The 22,820-nt window shown below is 40.1% G+C and overlaps 1 protein-coding gene across 1 annotated transcript in view; it reads left to right on the top strand.

Moving 5' to 3' along the window:
* SOX10 (SRY-box transcription factor 10) overlaps nucleotides 1-17,772 on the top strand; it is a 31,509-nt gene extending 13,737 nt beyond the window's left edge. Inside the window, exons 3-4 of the mRNA XM_089526758.1 lie at nucleotides 13,785-14,050; nucleotides 14,996-17,772. Of these exons, the coding sequence (XP_089382884.1) occupies nucleotides 13,785-14,050; nucleotides 14,996-15,705 (976 nt within the window). The 3' untranslated portion in view covers nucleotides 15,706-17,772. The remainder of the gene's footprint in view (nucleotides 1-13,784; nucleotides 14,051-14,995) is intronic.
* Nucleotides 17,773-22,820: the final 5,048 nt, after the last annotated feature.

The following is a 22,820-nucleotide window of genomic DNA, read 5'->3' as shown; positions in this document are numbered from 1 at the left end:
TCAGCTGATTTTAAAATGTCCCAGTTTCTCTGTCTCCCTCCACTTTCCCTCTTTGTTGTAACTTATTTGAATTGTTGCAAGATGAATTAAAAGTACAAAACTAGGCATACAGAAGCTAGGAGACGCAGCAGAAGAGCATGATTCTGCTTCCTTCCCTCCTCTCCCCTCTTCTGAATTAACTGAGTGTAAATTACTTTTACTATAGACTTAGGCAAAAGTAAACTGCTGCAGCCTTTCCTAGCTTGTGCATTCTTCCTCATTCATAACTGTTGCCATCTTGATCATACTCTGATGTTGCTCGGCCACACAGTTTTCATCTCTTAAATGTTGGAAGGTATGTAACAATTGATTCAACAGTTTTAGTTCGGACTAATCAACAGAATCCAGGATACAATGATGGTATATTTAAAGAAGCCTGCTTAGAAAGATGTTAAAAGAACCCTAGGATATTTTTGAAACTGAAACTAGCCACTTTTTTCTATTTGACATCTGTGGCATCTGACACCTCAGACTCTGTGGGAGTATATTGCTGGACCCACGTTAGATACCAAATTGGCTTGAGCTTCTATAGGGCTGCTGGATTGTTCTAACCAGCAAAACCTTTGAGAGATGGGATCCTATTCTTTAAGAGTCAGAGACAGACAAAGGGAATTAGGGAGGGAGAATAGTGATGGATGCTGATGCTCAGTGAGGTTAATAATAATAACAACTTTTATTTCTTTCCCGTCTCTTTTCAAGGCTGGAGGCAAGGTACAACATGTTGGTAGGCAGTGTTATGGAAGAGAGTGGTAAACCTTGGTATGCATGAGGGAGTAGGTGCATATACTGTATATGTATTCTGTGAAAACCCTGTAACAGCAGCCTCAACCTTTTGGAGACAAAATTAAAATTATTGGAATCTGGAAACTTGTTCTGCTGATTCCTAGTAACTAAGATACTGGTGTCCACAGCACCCTCTCCTGGATTAGAAATTGAATAACAAATTCCAGGCAGAAGAAAGATTTTCCATAGAACAGGTCCCTGAGGAGTAGCAGTTGCTGCAAAAAGGGTAAAAGGAGGGAAATTCTGAGATGTATCCATCACTAATTATATGAACTTATGACATGAAAAAAAGTACATTAAAAATATTCTCTGACGTACCTTACTTCCCAATGTGCACATCCAGAAATTGTAGGGATGTCAATAACAAACTGATTACAAGGAGATGCTAAATTGAGGACTTATCCACAATTATACCTTGCAAGTTAAGTGATGACCATAATTTCTTACCTGTCATGTGTTCCCTTTTTTAATTCTTGCAATGAAAGCATAATGAAACTGAATGTCAACAGTAATGTAATGACTGGAACATTACTTTCTTGCTGCAGTGTCTTTGATGTGTTCCAGTTACTTCTAAAATTACATTTTAGAGCATTTTAGTAGAATTTTTATGCCATTCCCTTAACAGTCCTAAGGATCTATTTGTTCTAGTAATAATTAATGTTTTTGATAATCTTAACAGTAACATGTTATTGGATAAATTATCTGTATATGACATACATGTTGTAGTTTTATGCCAATTTAAGGCTTCACCAGAGATTACAGGGAACTCTAATGTGGCAAAGAAGTATCGCCTTTTCAGAGAATTGTAGCCTCCTTACAGAATTATGCTCTTAAGGAAGCAGGAATTATTAGTTAGTACTTCAGGTCAGCAGATATGCCCTCAAAGGCTTTCTACACAATTTGCAACTCAGTATCACTGTCATATTTGATCCATTCTGCAATATTTGCCCAAACAATAACTTAGTATTCTGTCCATTCATAACAAATATAAAACAATGTAAGTAGATGGTGGAAGTGCAAACTTTTCACTGTTTATTGCTTTCTCTCACTTTTCAATACCACACTGCACATTACTTCTCTCCACAAGGTAGGAAGAGCACACAACCTCTAAACAAGTTTTTTAAGCCTTAAAACAAAGCATAATTTTAACAAAAGATTCTGGCAAACTCATGGATGTGAAAGGGAGAGGAGGCATTAGTTTCCCTAACAGAAATAACACCCTAGGTTGGGCACATCAGATGCCAATGATGTTTCTGCAAGAACAATCTGTGCCATGTTTACAAGTTTGCAAAACAGGACTTCCTGTTAATCATAGGCCACTGGAATGCAAAAATAGGAAATGGAACAGAGTCAAGGATTGTAGGAAAATTTGGCCTAGGATCAAGAAATGAGGCAGGAGACTAACTGTCTGAACTTTGTGAGGCCAATAGTTTGTACATCACAAACATTCTTCAAACAACCCAAGAAACAACTGTATACATGCACATCACTTCATGGACAATATAGAAATCAAACAGACTATGTCTTTGGAAGAAGAAGCTAAAGACACTCCATTTTCTCTACAAAAACAAGACCAGGAGCAGATTGTAGCAAAGACTATGAGCTACTAATACCAAAAGTTAGAGTAAAGTTAAAGAATAATACTAAGCCAACTATCATACTGAAATACAATCTGAAGAAATCCCCAAAGAATTTAAAGACAATGTTTGTGTGTGGGGAGATTTGCACTATTAAGCCTAGCTGGAATGCTGAAAGACACTGTAGCCAAAAAGAAATAGAAGCCTCAATGAAACTGATGAAACTCTTCAAGCAGTAAAGGACAGAAGAGAAGCAAAAGTGAAAGGCGGCAAAAATCGAGTCAGAACCCTAAATACAACTGTTCGATTATTTATGCACAGGGATAAGAAGAATTATTATAATACCCAATGCAGAAAAACAGAAACTGGAAACAAAAGAGGAAGAACAAGAGACCTCTTTCACAAGATCCGAAAAATCAAAATGCAATTTAAGCCAAGAATGGAGATGCTCTATGACCAGCAGGGGAACAAACACATTATATGACCAAGTAGACATAAAAAGATGATAGAAACAATACTTGGAAGAATTATATAAAAGAGATGAAAGGATGACAGATTCATTTGAAGAAGAACCACATGAAGACCAACTTCAAATTTTAGAAAGTGAAGTGGAAACTGCACTCTGAAGCACTTGGGAGAAACAAATAATCAGGAATAGATGGCATACAGAGACAGAATCTACTCTAATCTGTCAACAGATATGGAAAACAAAATGATGGCCCACAGATTAGAAATGCTCAATATACATTCCAGTCGCTAAGAAGGGGGACACCAGGGATTGCAATAACCCCAGAATGATGGCATTAATTTCCCATGCAAACAAAGCAGTGTTCAAAATTCTACAACAGACTTACCATATAAGGAGTCATAAATACCAGCTGTCAAAACTGGATTAAGGAAAGGAAGAGGTGCTAGGAATAATATTGCAAACATATGCTACATAATGGAGAGTACCAAAGAATTTCAAAAGAAAATCAGCCTGTGTTTTATAGATTATAGCAAAACTTTTGATTGTATTTATCATGAAAAGCTATGAATCATTCTTAAAGAAATGAGTGTGGCACAACATTTGATTATCCTGATGCATATCATGTTCTCAGGACAAGAAGCTAATGTTAGAACAGAATATGGAGAAATGGAATGGTTTCCAGTTGGCAAGAGGGTCAAACAAGACTGCATTATCACCCTACTTATATAATAATAATAATAATAATAATAATAATAATAATAATAATACAGTTTATTTATAGACCGCTTTTCCAAAATAGATCAAAGCGATGTACAACAGAACAAAACAAATCAATTCAAAATAAAACATAACATATTACAATCATTATCAGATGATAAAACTACTAAAATTACAATTAAAAACTATTAAAACCATACAACTATTAAAACCTATTTAATGGATATGCTTGAAATATTATACACAAAACAGGATTAAATTAAGAGGAAGAAGGCACTGAAATTAGAGGAAGGAGCATCAACAATATAAGATATGCAGATGACAATATACTACTAGCACAAAATAGCAGACGGAACAATTATTAAAGTCAAGGAAGAAAAGTGCAAAGGCAGATTTACACTTGATCATAAGAAAACAAAAAGAATTACTACAGATGATTTACATAACTTTAAAGTAGACACTGAAGACATTGAATGTTATCAGACAAGGAAAATTGGAAGTATAATCCAATGGCAATCTGAACGCAATCATGGGGTTTAACGTTATTGCGTGATAGACTACCACATGCAATTTCGGGCAATGGGAAGTCAGTCCGAACGCAATCATGGGGTTTCACGTTATTGCGTGATAGACTACCACACGCAATTTCGGGCAATGGTAAGCTATTTTCAGACAATGGGAAGTCAGTTTGAATGCAATTCGAATTCACGTAAATTCGCTGAACTACAGAATTCACGTGAATGAGTTCTGGCCCCACTTTCTTTTCATTCAAAATTAAGAGAAACTCCTTCCGTGTGATAAACTCCATTGAAATAGTTCAAGATTGCCCATACCTTGGCTCAGTCATTAATCAGAGTGGAGACTGCTGCAATTAAGAAATCAGAAGAAGACTAGGACTTAGAAGGGCAGCTATGAAGGAACTAGGTAAGATCCTGGATAAAGTCAGGATGGTCTATGCCATCGTATTTCTTATTTCTATGCATGGATGTGAAAGCTGACTCATGAAGAAAACTGGTAGGAAGAAAATAAACTCATTTGAAAAATGGAGCTGGAAAAGAGTTCATTGGTAGCGTGGACAGCTGAAAAGACCAATACATGAACAAATTAGGCCTCAACTCTACCTGGAAGGCAAGACAACTTAAACTGAGGCTGTCATACTTTGGCCATATTATGAGAAGACATGATTCACTAGAAGAGACAATAATGATTAGTAAGATGAAGGAAAAGAGGAGGAATGCATTCCTGATAGACTCAATCAATGAAGCCACAGCCCTGAGTATGCAATATCTGAGCAGAGCTGTTGAGGATGGATTAACTTGGAAAGATCTCTTATTATGGGTCTTCATAAGTCAAAACTGACTTGAAGGCAGCTAACAACAACAACAACAACATATTGCCAACTGTTGTGCTTTAATTGACGAAAAATGTGTACCATCCCAAGAACAACCCCTTGGCTCAGTGCACACAGACTGGGCACCCACATGGGAGATAAGTTAATATTTTTGAAGGGGAAAATTGATTAGAAAGTGCTTGATATTATTTTAGAACAAATGAATTTTACACACTGGCAGGAATGAAGACACTGTGCTCCTTTAGATCTTGGACTCATCTATCAGCTGCAGGTAGCATGCCCAAATGTTCTAATTCAATAATATCTGGAGGACAATAGATTGCCCAGCTCAGCAGTACCTTTAGGAAAGATTTTGCACTTCATCCTTGCCAAGTCACTCTTACCTGTAAGAGGGGACTGACTTGAGGGAGCATAACAACAACATTAATTTATCAATTTAATAGTTTTGATGAAGAGGGAGTTTCAGCAATTTAAGCTTGTCATGCAAGGTCTCAACCCGAAAATCTGATTTTCAATGCCAGAGCAAAGACTCCAAACATGTGACATAAGTAGTGAACGCCTTTCCCAATACTGTTCCCTCACCAAAAGCAATGAAGAGTCTTGTGGTTCCTTCAAAATGACAAATTACAGCATAAGCTTTGGTGGAATGGAATCGTTTTATCAGATGAACAAATGTACATGAAACGAGGGGGAAATGTAAACAGTGAAGTCAAATGCCAGTGAAATGTCAAATGTACAGTCTGTAACCATTAATTTAAATATGAAATGTTTGCATACACAACCCTCCCAATATATTTTTTACAATTGGTAATATCCTAGCATTGTTAAATTAATTGCTTTTAGACTTTAAATTGTTTTCATTGTTTTAGATTATAAATTGTTACATGGATTTTAGTTCTACTCTGCCCAGAGATCCCATGATGTAGGGTGGATATATATATATATATATATATATATATATATATATATATATAAACTCCATGGGGATGATGGTAGTGATGTTAGTCTGTTGCAGCAAGACCAACAAATGCTTTTGCCTTACAGACAAAATAAGTTACTCTTTAAGGTGCCATGAGATTTTTTTTGTTGTTGTTCCTTTAAAACCTATCATGGGGGAAGAAATTATGTCTACCAACACCTGCTAATGGATAACACTGGGTCTCTTGATAAGTCTAAATTCATCCGTCTCGTACTGGTGGTCCCTTTTAAGTGTTTTCTGTATCTGGCAAAATATGATGCGTAACAGATGACTCAGTTCCTTTGCCTGATTTGGGTATGTGAAGGGCCCTCTCTTGGTTCAAGAGGAAATAAATGATCTAGCCATGAGAAAGTTGACTGGCATATACACTATGACATTACAGAAATCTGTGATTTTTCAGCACAATCAATGTTGGAAAATTTTCCACTGGCATAATACAGTCATCGTTGCAACATCTCTGTTGGTACATATCTGTGTGCATCCATATGAACTTATGATCAAATGCCCTCTACCCTGTGACCATCCCCTGATGAATTTTCATCATTATGTTCCGAAACTTGGGAAATTCTTGTCAGTAGACTCAAACACTCAGAATCCTCGAGCCAGCATGGCCTGTGGAGGATATTGGAAGATCTAGTCCAAAAAAGTAACATTGCCCAGTTCTGTGACTCTCTGGATGAGCAATGACTAAGCCCCTCTTATCTTACTGACTTGGCTGCCCCTGATACCAGTGAATAAAGAGGGATGAGTAAGCGTAACCGTTCAGCCGTATCACTGCAGTGAACAAAGGCATACCCAATAGACTAGATACATTACAGAACTGCAACACACAGATCTGGACTTTCTCTGACTGTAAAACTGGTTCGTAGACACCACCAAGCAGTCCATATTTGGGGCAGTGAGGGATAGAAGGCTGAGTTAAAGCTGATTTAAGACCAATGGCTTTACATGCCAATCTGTTCTTTCCTTTTTCTTTTTGTATGTCCATAGAAAAATTCCTTTGCCTGAAAGGTCATGAAGTAGGGGGGATGTCCAGGCAGGAAATGAGTGAAATCTAAATCCTGCAAATCTCCCAGCCTCTGCCTGCTTATACCAGTTTCACTTTGCTAAAGCTGATTTGGAGTTCTGATCCCTGGGAAGAAAAAGAGGAAGCCAGGAGATGTAGAACGAGAAGACAAAGATAGGGTTGGGTCAGTGGAGGTGCGGGTGCAGGTGTGTGGCAGATACTCACTTATAATACCTACCTGAAATCTGAAGGAGAGACTAAAGAAATCAGAATGCTGTGATTCAATGCCAAGATGGAGCAGAGACAGTTGATGAAAAAGGCATGTTTTCCTAGAACACATTTTTTTCTGTAAAATATATTTCCATAACAATACACATATAGTGCTTCCTAGTTGCATTTTGTTGGGAAGATGCAGCATAATTAGGTTAGAACATGGAAAGGGAAAAGTTACTTTTTTGGACATCAGCCCCCAGAATTCCTCAGACAGCACGGCCTTTCACAATGATGGCTAGGGAAATTCTGAGAGTTATGGGCCAGAAAAATAACTTTTCAAGCTTGAAAATAGGTAGATAAGGATGCATTTATGGAATCCATTTTGTTTGCTTTATGTATGTATTAGTTCGTGCAAGGGCAGAATAAGTCAAACAGCTTGCAAGGGACAAGTTCCCTAATAACTAATATCAGGGCTGATCATTCTTGGGGGCATTTGTGTGAGAGATATGTGATCAGGAAGAGAGACAGGAAAGCTGGTGTTGAACTCATGGAGGCACTATTGTTTTAATCTGCTGGATTAAGGCAATACTGGAATGTAGTTATGTGGCGGATGGTGGTGACCCACTCAGCACTGCCTGGTGTGAAGTTAGGTCAACACCATAAGAAGCTCCAGTGCAGGTCATCCTATATGATGGCTGAAAAAAAAGGAGACTCTGGCTACATCCACACTGCAGAAATAATCCAGTTTAATGCCACTTTAACAGGTATGGCTCAGTGCTATGGAATTTTGGAAATTGTACTTTTGCTAGACTTTTATCCTTCTCTGTCAGAGCGCTCTGGTGCCACAACAAACTACAGTTCCCAGAATTCCATAGCATTGAACCATGGCAGTAAAAGTGATGTCAAACTGGATTATTTCTGCAGTGCAAATGCAAGTTTAAGTCTTGAATCTGCCTTTACCTTCTCTATCAACTGCTTATCATTTATCATTCCAGCCAGTAACTCCTATTGTCTCTTCACGTTTCTGGTCTTAGACTCTACAAAAAGGTTTATTTCATTAATATAAGAACCTCATTCACTTGCATAAATATGCAGAAGCTCTGTCAGTTTAGATTTTGGTGGGTATACTAGAACCTAAAGTCAGGATGAAAAGTATGGGCATTGGCCAACTAATAATTCCTCAGTGTTACAAGACAGAAGAGAACAATATGCAGAATAAAAGGAAACACCAAGACTGGAAGGGTGAAACATTACACAGATCATAAATGTACAGACAGAATATACTAAATTGTATACTTGAGGATGTGTACAGATGTATCTTAAACAAGGGTTGCTGAACTCTGGAAACACTCACTATTAGGTATGGAAAGAATATTGTTTTAAAAAATGGAATAATGGATGACAAATGTGTTTCCCAAGAATTGAAATACTTTAACAAGGAGACTCCTGGGCACTTTGCATACTTCCTAGACTTGCAGAAAATCTTTACAATTTGCAGACTTATTATGTGTGTAAAATCACATAGATGTTGTTTGCATAGAAAACAAATTTCATATATGGAAAACATGCCATTTTCTGCACAATATAGCTATGTATGCATTTTTTAAAAAAATGTAGAATAAGTCACAAACAGAAAATGGACTTGCTTAATTTTTGAGAACTTTTTTACAGTGGGGAGAAAAATGGAAAAAGTATTCATTCCTGTCTACAAGAATGCAAGTTTTGAAGATATATGTTTCCTGCTCACTATATCGTTGTAAAAAGTCTATCTAGCTCATACTCAGCATCCTATTTATTTTTAGAGAAGGTTGGGTTATTCAATAGTGAGGGCAAGAAATGCTGTCCATGGGGACTCTTTACTATTAATCTGGCTGACAATGTATCAAGTAACGTTTAGCTGATTAATCGTGTGTTTTCAAGTATTAGTCACTCAGTCAAATGTAAATAAAATGACTTTAGAAGAGATACCCATTTAATATATTTTAAGCTAGAAACTGCTTAGTCCCTGTAGAGACTGACATAGGCGGGATACAGACCGCCCAAAAAGGGCGGTCTCCCATTGCTCTGGTTTGCTGCGCGAGGGAGCTACAGCGGACAAACCGCACGGCTCCCTCGCACAGCAAAAACAACCCACAAAAAGCAGGTTCTTTCTGCGGTGTGGTTGTGATGCCGCAAGGCGCCAATGGCGCATTTGTGGCATCACGAGGGCTAGGCGTATGTCACATCAAAATGGCAGTGCCCATATGTACAGGGCACCGCCATTTTGACACCCTCATCACGTGCGAGGGGCGTCTGAAAGTGCCACCCCTCGCACATCATGATGGCGCCCCATAGGGCCTGTCTTATAGATACCTTTGCATAGTGATTATGAGGAACCAATGTGGTGAAGGAGTGTAAATGTTGGTCTACGGCCCTGGAAACCAGGGTTCAAATTCTGACTTGGCCATGGAAACCAACTGGGTGACCTTAGATAAGTCACACTCTCTCAGCTCCAGGGGAAGGCAATGGCAAACCCACTCTGGACAAATCTTGTTAAGAAAAACCTTAGGGCCACCATAACTTGGAAACAACTTGAAGGCATATCTCAACAATACAACAGTGATCATTGTACTGGGCATTTTTATTGCAAACCACTTTGGTAGCCAAAGTTGTCCGAAAAACAAGTCATTAAAAACAAATGAAAGATAGTTAGGCAGATAGCTATTGGAAAGCATGTAATTTTATAATTTATAAAATTTATGGAATTATAAAATTTATAATTTCATAAACATAAGCAGTTTGAGTGAATGGTCATTTCTAATATTTTCTCATTCCATTCCTATTTGTGTAACATCTCAGAACAAATAAACCAATTTGTTATTAACCTGCATCTTCACACAGATTAATCTTGTGTCCTTCAGGCTAGAAAGCTAAACCTTGGCCATGCTGGCTGAGGATGACAGGAGTTTAAGTTCAACACGTCTGGAGTGTACCATCTTCGGGAAGACTTCTTTAGCTGATTAATCTATCAATCCATGGATTAATCTATCAACTAAAGTTATTAAATTGCTGCTTCACATATTCCAAGGTTGAACCTTGCTATTCCGGAACAGATACCAAGGTTGAAGCCTCTGGTTCCCATCTCTGGAGCATTATTTATATGATAAGTGAAGTTTACTACCTTTTGATTGTATAAGTATTGGTTATAATAGCCTATCATTTTGTATATATAGGCTTGATATCTCCACAGATAGAAAGTCTACACATGAGAGCAAGACTAAAGATTAACACATGAACTACTGGGCCGGCCCTTCTGTAAAGGTGCAGAAGCATCTCTCACATTATAAACTATTGCTAGGTCCTCTGTTGGCTTGAACAACTTTCACTGCACCTTTTCCCCCTCACAGATTGCTTTAACAGCTGCACAAATTTCATGGAGAAAATTTTCTTTAGCATTCCCTTTCTATTCCCTCCCCTCCCAGACACAGCATGCATGTGAAAATAACGTCTTCCATGGCTCTTATGAGAAGTGGGACCACAGAGAAAGTTTGGCAACAGTTTAATGGGCTATTTGAATATGTGAATTAAGTCTCAGAGTCAACCCCAAAACAAAATTAACAGTAATACAGGCCCCTTGGTATCCACTGGGGTTTGGTTCCAGGATCCCTAGTGGATACCAAAATCCATGGATGCTCTAGTCCCATTAAATACAATGGCATAGTAAAATGGTGATCCTCAGTGGATACCAAAATCCATGGACACTCAAGTCCCTGGCATAGTAAAATGGTGATCCTCATACAAAAGTTTTGCTTTTTGGAGATATATATATATATATATATATATATATATATATATATTCTGTGTGTGTGTGTGTGTGTGTGTGTATTTCTAGCTGTGAATACTTGAATCCATGGATAAAGAATCAGTGGATACAGAGGGCCAACTGTAAATGACAAACTGGTTAATTGAAAAGATCCTGCTTCATGGGTTTTTCATACTCCCATTGACCCAGAGGCTTCTGCCTCCTTTGGAAAAAGAGACAAGTGAAAGAGAGTGGTAGGCTCGTTACAGACGGGCCCATGAGGCGCCATCATCGCACTGTCATTACGTGCGAGGGGCGGCGCTTCCTGACGTGCCTTGCCCCTCGCACGTAATGACTACGTCAAAATGGCGGCGGCGCATACAGATGAGCGCCGCCATTTTGACGTAGCAAACACTCTGTGTCCACACATCACGCAGCAGAAGTGACACCGCGAGTGCGTGACTAGCGCCTCGCGGCGTCTCTTCCGGGGCCCAGGAAGGAGCACAATTTTTGCGCTCCTTCTTTGCTGCATCCGGGAACTGCGCCGTTTGGATGCTGCGGTTCCTGGATGCAGCAACTAGCAGCGGCGCGAGACTGCCCCTTCTGGGCCGTCTGTAACGCGCCGTAGTTTCCACTGAACACACGTAAACTACTGGGGATACAGTATTAACATTTGGGCCAAATTTTTTTTTCTGGGCATGGATGGACAATATGGAATAAAAGTATAATACAGATAGTGTGGTAAAAGCTATTGAAGTACTCACTAGAGGTTGTGACAGCCCTACCACTAAACTGAACGTTGTGACTGCCTGAGGCTTCAGATATTAAGATGTTTGGGAATGGTAAGAAGTTGGAATAGTGTGTGCCATGCAGCCTGGCATGCATCCCCTAAAGTAGCCTACTGCCCTCCTGTGTAGAAGAAGGCAATTCCTTTTGCCACTAGTGTTGAAGAAAAATGGAACTGTCCACCCAGCTGGCTTCTGTGTGTGGAATGGAGGTGGGGGGCAGCATCTTAATCACCCTCTCAGCAGCCAAAATATATTATCTCCATTTGGAAGTTTATTCTACTACCCCACAAAAAGGAATGAGCACACTGAGAGGGGATGTGACACTTAGCAGAAAAGCCTTCTTATATATAAGTGATGTGGTCAGAACTAGGGAGCTCTGTAATCCCTATGGGGCACACTGGGCAATCCACACTCTCTCAACTCAGTGGCATCACTAGGATTGACGTCACCCAGTGCAGTAACTCATGGTGTTACTTCCCTTGAACTCATACCATACCATACCATACCATACCATACCATACCATATCCTTAGTAATGTTTTTTGTAGTTATGTTACTCATAAATCGTAATTTCCATATATCACTGAATATAATGGCAATAGTTGTGGGATAAACAACTAGCAAAATTAAAATTATATCTGTCAATTATAGCATCATAATCACAGCCCAAATGTATTTAGATTTACGTAGTTTCCTGTGATTCAAGTGAAAATTTTGTAAGAAGTGGTGCTTTTAAAAAAAAAAAAATTTAAAGAGTATTTTTTTAAAAAACCCTGAGATTTCTATTTCTTTGCCCACTGAGCCTCACTCCACTTGTGCCTTCTCTTCTGCTGAGTTCCGGGGTTTTGAAGGGATGCAGGTGAACGCCACAGTCATTTGGGGAGCAGTGTTGCCCTCTCTTCGCATTATTTGGCGGGGGGAGGGGGGAGCAAGATGAGAGTTCAGCTTAAAGGTGGTTGTGAGAGTAAAACCAGAGGAGAAAAGTATGTATCCTTGAAGAAAAAAAGTGAATTGTAAAACATGTAGTAATATATTTTCTCCTTTCCTCACCCCTTGGGTTATAACTAATTTTCTAATAGTTGAGAACAAAAATTTTGACTATAGCGTCATAAAAATTGAGTAGAGTTTTTAAGATCCAGTAGAAAATTACTTCAATTACACTGGCTGGCCAGCAATGCTTGACATACAGTGAAAAGGAATAAAAACAAGAGTCGGAAACAAAAAGATACATGATTTCTTCCAGCCCGTGTCTAATGAATGAGATGAGCAGCAAAATCCAGTCCTGACTGGAGAAAATGCCTAATATTACCAGACTGATTTTACATTTCTATAGTGGCTTTCATGGAAAATGCTACAAGGCTGCGCTGTATTTTTATTTACTTGTCCAAAACAGCATAATATAAAGCAGTCCCTGTTAAACAGGAGCAACTGAGGTTAGAACACACGGTGCCTTATAAATATGTGCAACATTTGGGATTATTAGAGGCATTTTCCAAATTATACAGCTGCCTAAACCCTAGTGAACAAAGTATGGAATATGCCACATCTTCACAAAATATGTCATATTATTCTGTTGAACCACACAAAAGAAATTACACACTCTTAGAATTTCAGTGGACAACATATACTGAAAATTAATAGACTTCATTTGGAGGAAACCACACACACTTCCAAATAATCTGCCTGTTCGCAACCACCAGTTTTTTCATGTTGGCAAAGGCTAAATAAAATGGTACCTACAGCAAATAACTTTTCTGGTGCACTGAACTGCATTCTGCTCATCATGCCTACTGATTATCTGAGAGTGTAACTCTCTCTGGACTAAGAAAAATGTGGCTGCTCACACAATTGGTAGTTCACACTGCTAGATGGCTTAAAGGAGATTGACCAGCAGCATGAGGAAGTCAAATTTCAGATTATATCTTCTCCCTCTTTTCTTCAATTCTGTGGTAATATGAGATTGTCTCTTTTGGAAGTTGTCTGTTTATATGGCCTGGATATTTTGTGGCTTCCTCCTTTGACAAACCTATCACCCACTTCCGTCCCCTGCTCCCAACTCTCTCTCTCTCTGATCTCTTTAAGACTGTTGAATGAAAGTGACAAGCGACCCTTCATTGAAGAAGCCGAGCGGCTGCGGATGCAGCACAAGAAGGACCATCCTGATTACAAGTATCAGCCACGTCGGCGAAAAAATGGCAAGGCTGCCCAGGGTGAAAATGATGGCCAAGCTGATGGAGAAGCAGGTGGAGCTGCTGCAATCCAGGCTCACTATAAGAATGCCCATTTGGACCATAGGCATGCTGGAGAAGGATCACCCCTGTCTGATGGGCACCCTGAACACTCCTCAGGTTAGTCCCATAAAACCTGCTGTTTAAACATGATAGGATAGAATTATGAAAGATTGTTGTTAACTGCCACCAAACTGACTTCAAGTGTATGGTGACCCTTTGAATGGGAGACCTGCAAGTCACTCTGTCATCAACAGCCCTGCTCAGTTCTTGCAGACTCAGGGCTATGGCTTTCTTGATTGAATCTACCTATCTGGAATGCAGTCTTCCTCTTTTTTCTACTGCCTTTCACTTTATCAAGCATTATTGTCTTTTCCAGTGAATCACGCCAAAGTACGACAGTCTCAGTTTAGGCATCTTGGCTTTTAGGGAGAGTTCAGGCTTGATTTGCTCTAGGACCCATTTCTTATAAACAGGCCACAGTATCTCCAGCACCACATTTCAAATGAGTTGATTTTCTTCCTGTCAGTTTTCTTCACTGTCTAGCTTTCACAACCATACCAGAAATGGCAAATACAACAGCGACCGGCCTGTTTTTTGGTTTGGCATGGATGAGCTTATCAACATAATGAACTCAAGGGTTCACCATTAAAGGCCAAGAAATGAATTACACCCAGATGTCATCTTGGATTTAAAAAACAAAACAAACCCCCCCCCCTACTAACTGTCCTTTAGCCTCTACACCAGCAAAGGGATATCTGAATTCCAGTACAGTGAGAGTAGAAGGTCCTGGCCTGAGCACTTTCCATCCTCAAAGATAGGGATGAGCATCTGTGGTCTTCCAGATGCCTTTGAACTACAGTTCAAATCATCATTTACTATTGATTATTCTAACTATGGCTGAAGGGAGCTGTAGGTGTAGGGGCCACAGTTGCAGGAGAACAGTTCCATGTGGTATATTTGAAATAATTCAGCAAAGAGTTTCTGTTGTTAGGAAGCCCTACTTTAGGCATAGGTACTGATCATTCGCATGTTCTGTCCTTTCATGTTGTTTTCCTCTTACAGGTCAGAGCCATGGGCCCCCCACACCACCAACCACTCCGAAAACAGAATTGCAGTCGGGTAAGACTGACGCCAAGCGGGAGGGTCGTTCCCTTGGGGAAGGAGGAAAGCCTCACATCGACTTCGGCAATGTGGATATCGGGGAGATCAGCCATGAAGTGATGTCAAACATGGAGCCCTTTGATGTTAATGAGTTTGACCAGTACCTGCCACCAAATGGACATGCTGCTCATCCAGGCCATGTTGGGGGCTATGCCGCAGCTGCCGGTTATGGCCTTGGGAGTGCCCTGGCTGCAGCCAGTGGACACTCTGCTTGGATCTCCAAACAGCATGGGGTTTCCTTGTCTGCTGCCACATCATCAGTGGTAGACTCCAAGGCTCAAGTCAAAACAGAGGGCTCAGCTCCAGGGGGTCATTACACTGACCAACCCTCTACATCTCAGATAGCATATACATCCCTTAGTCTGCCCCACTATGGTTCAGCCTTTCCCTCTATATCCAGGCCCCAATTTGACTACCCTGACCACCAGCCCACAGGACCCTACTACAGCCACTCCAGTCAGGCTTCTGGCCTCTATTCGGCCTTTTCATATATGGGGCCTTCCCAACGTCCCTTATACACTGCCATCTCTGACCCGGCACCCTCAGTGCCACAATCTCATAGTCCCACACACTGGGAACAGCCTGTGTATACGACCCTTTCGAGACCCTAGGGAATGGGGAGCAGTGACCAAAGCAGCAGCGGAAAGGCTCCGAAGAATCAGCCCCAGAAGACGAGCCTCCAAGTTCCGAGGTCATTTGGTGTAATCCAGTCGCCAGAACCCAAAGAATATCCGGGCGTGTCTATCATGACCGCAGTTATCGATGGCTCACCTGGCTGGAGGAAGGTTCCCACCCATACCCCATACTCCCAGTCCCTGATTGGCTTCCAAGATCCCGTAGGCCTTCTAGATGAGGATGATTCTAGGCATGGAGCAACTATTCATGGTGGGTTTTTGTCGGGCAGATCAAGGGTTTAAAAATAACAACAATACAATTGAAAGATAATCCTTTTCCTTCTCATCCCCTCCTGTCCAGACATCCCCCAGCTGTCCAGACCATCAGTCTGATGGTTGAGAAAGAAACCAATGGCCATTAGTTTGCCACTTGCTGTGGGTGAAGCCTGGCTAGTTGGACTCTCTGATGGATATGTTATAGGAGGAGAAATAGGATGGTGCAGCTGATGTGGACAGTGCTCTAGGACATTCCTGCTTCAGAATCGCACATGCATGAAATTTTGTTCCCCATTGGAAGACCAACCTATGCTTGCTTTTCCTATTGATAATTGGCATCTGCGTTCCACTTTCTTTTATCTAGTCCATCACCTCTCTGCTGCCTGGCTCTCTTAAGACTTAACTACACAGTACATTGGACTCAGGAACTGCATTATATGCTCTGGCCACCTTTGCATCACAGCATGTAAATGTGTGTGTACATGTTGGTCCCTTGGACCATAAAGGGCAAAGGGGACTGATTCCTACTTTGTTGTTATGAACATTTTGTATTCCTAGTTTGTTTCCACACTCTGTGGTTTAATCTAAACTCTTGCAGCTACCTTTCTAATACTCCAGAAAATACCCTGCCAAAGCCAATGCGTTTCCTTCTGGCATGCTTATGAGTGTATGTGAGTGTGTGCACATGTGTGTGAAAGGGGGGTGAAGGAAGACAGAAGAGCTTAGAAACCAAGAACAGTCAATGTAGTACTCCTGCTTCAGTGATGGGGAGCACATGGACTCCTCTATGTTGCAGATCTGCAACCTCCATCATCTCACAACATTGAGCATGCAGGCTAGGCCGGATGAGAGGTACAGTCTGACATTCAGAGGGCCATGTCCCCCCATTCCTTTACTTCTTGCTTGAATACATAATCAAATGTGTCATGAGAACTTCTGTGTGACCATCATATTAGCTTAGCTAATATATTCTCTGTCTCTCAAGAGAGACAGTACAAGTATTGGTGCATGAGCCAGAAATTTTTAAAAAGTACTCCCAGTACTGATATAAAAATTAAATAAATCCATTTAACAGCATTAGTCATTCCCTGCCCTTAAAAGTTTTCCAAAATCTGCTGTGAGAGGATGCATCTCCCTGCCTAACAGTAGAATCAGCCATGCTCTTGTGTTCACAAATTTTATTATACATTCTAAATTTGCCACAACAAGGACATTGTTGGTCCTTATGTTGTGTTGAATGGGCATTAAAAAGAAAGTCAGGCTGTGCAAAAATGGAAGAACTCTGCACTGACTTTTGAATTTTCATATGGAGGCAACCAATCCAGCTAAATCAAACTGTGCCTTCATCTTTTCCATAGCCCTGTGTGAAGCTTTGCCTGCACATACCAGAAACACTGTCCCCAGTTAGTGTCACTGAATCTGTCACTTGTAAGATTGCTGTCCCTAATAAAATGATGGTATGAATCTACCAGAAGAAGAACAGATGGCGCATAAAGATGGACACTAATAGCCACAATATGCATTGCAGTACATGCTGTTCTTCCCAACCCCTTTGAAATGAGATGGATGAGGCTAACCTGCCCAAAGTTATGAACTTTATATATGCTTGCCTCCATTTTCAGCTATGGATGATTGTCTCTTCTCCATAGTTTTTGAAAAGGACATGTAGTATGCCTGTATTCCTTGTATGCATGTAATCTATTAACTGTTCTGCACCCTTATTTATGCAAGTAGCACATCCTTCCCTGTCCCCAGCACTACAGCCCTGTGTTGTCCTAGCACAATTAACTTTGCATCAAATGTATGAAATAATAAACTTTAAAAGGTTTCTGCTCTGTGTGTCAGTTTCTGTTTCTTTTTTCCATTGTCACTTACCTTTTACATACCTGCACACACGCACACAAACAAAAGGACTGAGAGGCACAAAGATCTATTTCTACACTACACACAAATCTTTTTTGCTCACATATACCTTCTCGGCACATTGATGAAAAGATGCTAACAGAACATAACACCTTTCTCATACAAAAGACCAAATTTCTCTCTAAACACTCTGGCACACCATCTTTTAATGGACTATATCTTTCATGTCCAGCTGTGATCAACTAGAAGCTACTGGAAAGGTCACAAGATGCTAGTTTCCTCCTGTCAGTTTTCCAGTGTATCTGGTATTCTAAAATTGTCTCTGAATGTGGAGGGACAATTTTTAGGCCTTAGGGATTTTTTTTTTTAAATGTAACCTAATTTTTATACTGCCTTTCTAGGTGGCTTACAGTATAAAATAAAGCTAGGTACATAAATTAAAGCCACCTAATAAAAGTTTTAAAAACAATTTAGAATACTATGTTGAACAATCAGTACTCCAAAACAATATAAAATCATTTAAGAACATTCCAAGAACAACAGCACCTCCTCCCCTTTAAAGACCTGTCTGCACAGGCACTTAACTAAATGCTTCTTCTTGTTTTGTTTTGTTTTTAAAGAAAAAAGAGCAGGGAGTCAGCCTAGTTTCCTGTGGCAGAGAGTTCCACAGCCTGGGACCTGCCACAAGGCTCTTTCTATTGTATCCACACCAAGTGTACTTGGTGTGAAAGTCCAAGGATCTTAAACCTCAGGCAAGCTCATATATGGAAATACAGTATTTCATATAGTCTGGGCCTAAGTTATATAGGACGTCATAGATCACAATGAGCACTTTGAATTTCATCCAGAAATTAATTGGTAGGCAGCAGTGGTCAGCACCCTGGCCACAGCATTTTTGATCTGCTAAAGTTTCTGAAGTTTTCAAACACACAGGTAGAGTGTGTTACTGTAATCCAAATGGGATGTAATCAAGGCAATGGATAAATCTAACCACAAAAACTGAACAGATCTATCCTGCAGGATTATAACTAATCCTTTCATTGAAAGATGGAATAGTAACCATTGCCTTTCATAGAAATGAATTCTATAACTCAGGGATAGGGAATGTGTGGTTTACCAGATGTTGTGGGACTGCAGGTCCCATCAGTCCTAGCCGGTATAATTATGGCATTGGATGGTGGCAACTGGAGTTCAGCCACAACTAGATACCCACATAGTCCCCATCCCACCCATTATTAACTTATTATTAAGCTAATAATGTATAGCATTATTGTTACAATATTATAAGCCTGTTGTCAATTGACTGCTGAGTAATCTCAAAACTGTTGATATCTTGAGAGAGAAAATTCTGAACCATTCACAATTTGTTTTAACTTACAGTTTGTTTTTTGGATAAACAAATCTGAACGTGACCTTGCCTCATTCATGCACTATGGCTGAATCCTAAACAAAAGAACATGCTCCTCCACTAGCAACACACCCTGGCAAGATCACTTGTAGCAACAAACATGTTTGATACTACCCACATTTCCAGTTCAAACCATGATCCTTTCATTTCAAGCCTCCACACTGTCCTTGAAAACAACCAATGTCACCTCTGCTCTCTATGTTACTATACTCAATAGCATCCAGGAGGAATTTAAAACATCATTTTCATTGACTTGCCTAGCTTTTCTAAAGGTAGACGTTTCCACAGCAAGCCTTTCAAGATGATGACCAGATGACATGTCCTTTCTTCACCTTGGAATTTCTTCTTGCAAGACAAAAGGTAGCAAGGTAAGAAAGGGGGAGTCATAGTCATAGGTCACCTAAAGCTTGGAAATGCCATATTTTGCATAGCAGAGTGCAGTATTTGCTCAGTCTCTGTGTGGGCGTATGCAAAAAAATGGAGTGGGTGAATGGGTTATGCATTTGGCCTGACATTATCCCTTCTGACTTTAATGGCTCTGGTCTTATGTACTGAGGGCCGTTTCAGTTCAAATGTTTTCAATGCCCAGGCAAATGAAGTAATTTGGGCCATGCCTTCACCATAGCACCAAAGGTTATAATGACTGGGAGCTGGATGGCTTGTTTCAGTTAGCTGTTCACAAAGTTGCAATTATAGCTGAGGATAAGGTGAAAGAAAGCACAAAGGTAGCAGTGGACTAATTCAATGGGATTTTGAAATATGAGCAATGTTATGGAAAGAATTGCTCTTGGTTCTTTCACGTGAAAGCAAAAACTGAAAAGCAGTAAAATCTATTCCTTCAACTAGCAAATAAGGTAAAACTGAGAATCCTGTTTAATTCATGGAGGTTGGACAGCAGACAGTGCTTGATTATTTCAGTCTTAATAGAACTCAGCCACTGAAGCTAAATAATGGGAGATGCAAGACAGATAAAAGGAAGTACTTCAAGTAGTGCATAGTTAACCTGTGGAAATCAACACAGAATAAGGGCCAACTTGGGTGACTAAAAATGGATTGGACAATTTTGGGAAAGATGAAGCTACTAGAAAAGATGCATATTTATTCCATCCAGTATCATGGCCATTATGCCTCTGTATGCTAGTTGCTGCACAAGTGGTGGGCTACTATGTGAACAAAATTCTGGGCTAGATAGGCCATTGGTTTGTCCCATTGTGATTCTTCTTATATTCTCAACAGCACAATCCAATCCAATGGGTTTTATTATCAGGTAAGTGGGTATAGAATGTCATGTTGTGACATTCATATTGATGGTGAATTTTTATTTGAAGTAGGGGTGGATATGCTCTGGACCCTGGCATACTGAACACCCAGCTTTTGCCTCTTCCAGAGGGCTTCATAGTCATCATTTTAAGAAATGGTGTTGTGTCACTCTTTGATAACTTTCAGACCTATTTTCAGTAATGTTTTGTTTTGTAAACTGTTCTTCATCTGAACAGAAACCAGGGCAATATACAAAAGGCATGAGAAGACAGAAACCTACCATAAATATAATATGGCGGAATGTTAAAACAGCATTATAATAGAACAACTCAAAAACATTAAAATGTATAAAATAACTTTAAAATACTGTAAGTTGAGCCTGGAATTGAAATAATATTAACATCAGTGAAGGTTGTTCTAGAAACAGGGTGCCACCATAAAAAGAGGCCTCTCTCTTGTGGCTGCCCAACAGACTTCTGTTGGCATAAAGGACCCAGATAAGAGTTTTCATGGAAATCTCAAGATCAGGCAGGTTGGTAGAGTCCACTTAAGCTTTAGGGTCCTCAAGACTCTGTTTTTGCTACAATAAACTTTCTGAAACTTGTTCCTTCAATATATAGTCTAAAGTAAGGACAGAGCAAATTAAGATAGTATATCTTTAGGGTTAAGTCAATGCAAACAAAAATGTGCTTTCCAATAATCCAGAACAGAGAAAATAAAATGTTAGTAAGAAAACTTTCCGTAAAAATTGGGAGGGATAGCCAAGAGTAGAGTAATATTCTGCATGCAGTTCTTGCAGTATGTCTGAGGAAGTACAACTGAGATCTGGATTAGGAAAACAATAAATAGCCAAACAGGATTTGCCACAGTTGAAGATTAGGAGTAATCCTGCCTAAGGAATGACCGCAAAGGTGGCCAAAGAGATCCCTCAGCTGAATTCAATTGTTCCCCACACTTCCCCCAAAAGAAGGCTGGTTAAGGAAATGGTAGTGATGTGCTCCCTTAGTCACTGGCTGGTCATGTTTAGTGCCAACAACTATGTTTCTGTCTTCACAGCAAAAGCAGGATCTGGCACCCACCAGCTTCCACACTGGACACAAAGAAGATGCACATTCCCTTTGCAGTCTGGTGGGAGCTGGCCTAGAGTCCCTTGCTATCCCTTTAATTGTATCTGATAGAGATGCAAGGCTTGAGGGGGAGGGGGACTATTAAAACAAAGAAGCTATTTTTTTTTTAGTGAACCAAGAAAACGACTCCCGCGCTCCATTGCGGATGCCAAAATGATCACACAAAGGCACATTTCATTACTGAAATTTCATCACGCCAACGTGATTAAACGCCAGGGGGAGTGGGGAGGGCAAGGAGGCTTGTAAGATGCAACTCCACAGATTAACCTTTTATTGGCAAGGTTGCTGTGAGCCCACAACACATTCCTTGTGGTTTTAATGCCTGCTCTTGGTGACAGCTGACTATCATATCCCTTTAAGTGCCATTTCACAAAATGGCCCCTAAAACCACTCCTTAAAGCATATACAGTTCCCATCTCTGTATTCCATTTGCACCTAGGAAGAAAGTATTGCTGCTGCAGAAGACTGCAACCTGCAACACTAAAACTACATGCAGTCTCCAGCTTAATTTTTAAAATAATTTAAAAAACTATTAATTCATGCATCCAAGAAGAGTGATATGTCCTTCCTTCAGTTACTTGCTAGGTGTAAATAAAGAGAGAGGACAAGGGAAAGAGAGTAAAGGGGGTGTTAGAAAGAAAGACAGAGGAGGCAGAAAAAAAACACGTCTGGTGACTTTTGAATGATTTACCCACCAATGGCTTCACCACACACTGCTGGCATATGCACCCTGACAGACCCTGATGCAGTCCTGATCTTTAAGAAAAACAAACTTCTGTATTACTGTATTACTAAGAAGACAAATAAATGGGTCCTAGAAAAAAAATCAGGGCTGAACTCTCCCTATAAGCCAAGATGACTAAACTGAAGCTGTTGTACTTTGGTCACATCATGTGAAGACATGTAAAATAGAAGGCAGTAGGAAAAGAGGAGGACCACATTACAGATGGATGGGTTCAATCAAGATCTTGCAGATTCAAGAGCCCTGAATCTGCAAGATCTGGGTGGGGCTGTTGCTAACAGGGTGACTTGGAGATCTGTCATTCGTGGTGTCTCCATGGGTCAAAGTCCTCTAAACAGCAGTTAACAACAACAAAATTACTGGGTTGATCAAAGTAACAGCCAACAGAGTATGAAGGCTATTTATTCAATGGGATATCAATATCCATCTTGAGTCC

The sequence above is a fragment of the Sceloporus occidentalis genome, unplaced genomic scaffold (genome assembly GCF_023333645.1).
Source record: "Sceloporus occidentalis isolate IW3139 unplaced genomic scaffold, rSceOcc1.0.p SCAF_5, whole genome shotgun sequence".
NCBI classification, from domain to species: domain Eukaryota; kingdom Metazoa; phylum Chordata; class Lepidosauria; order Squamata; family Phrynosomatidae; genus Sceloporus; species Sceloporus occidentalis.
Note: the sequence above shows the minus strand (reverse complement) of the source record. Positions and strands in the feature narration are given on the sequence as shown.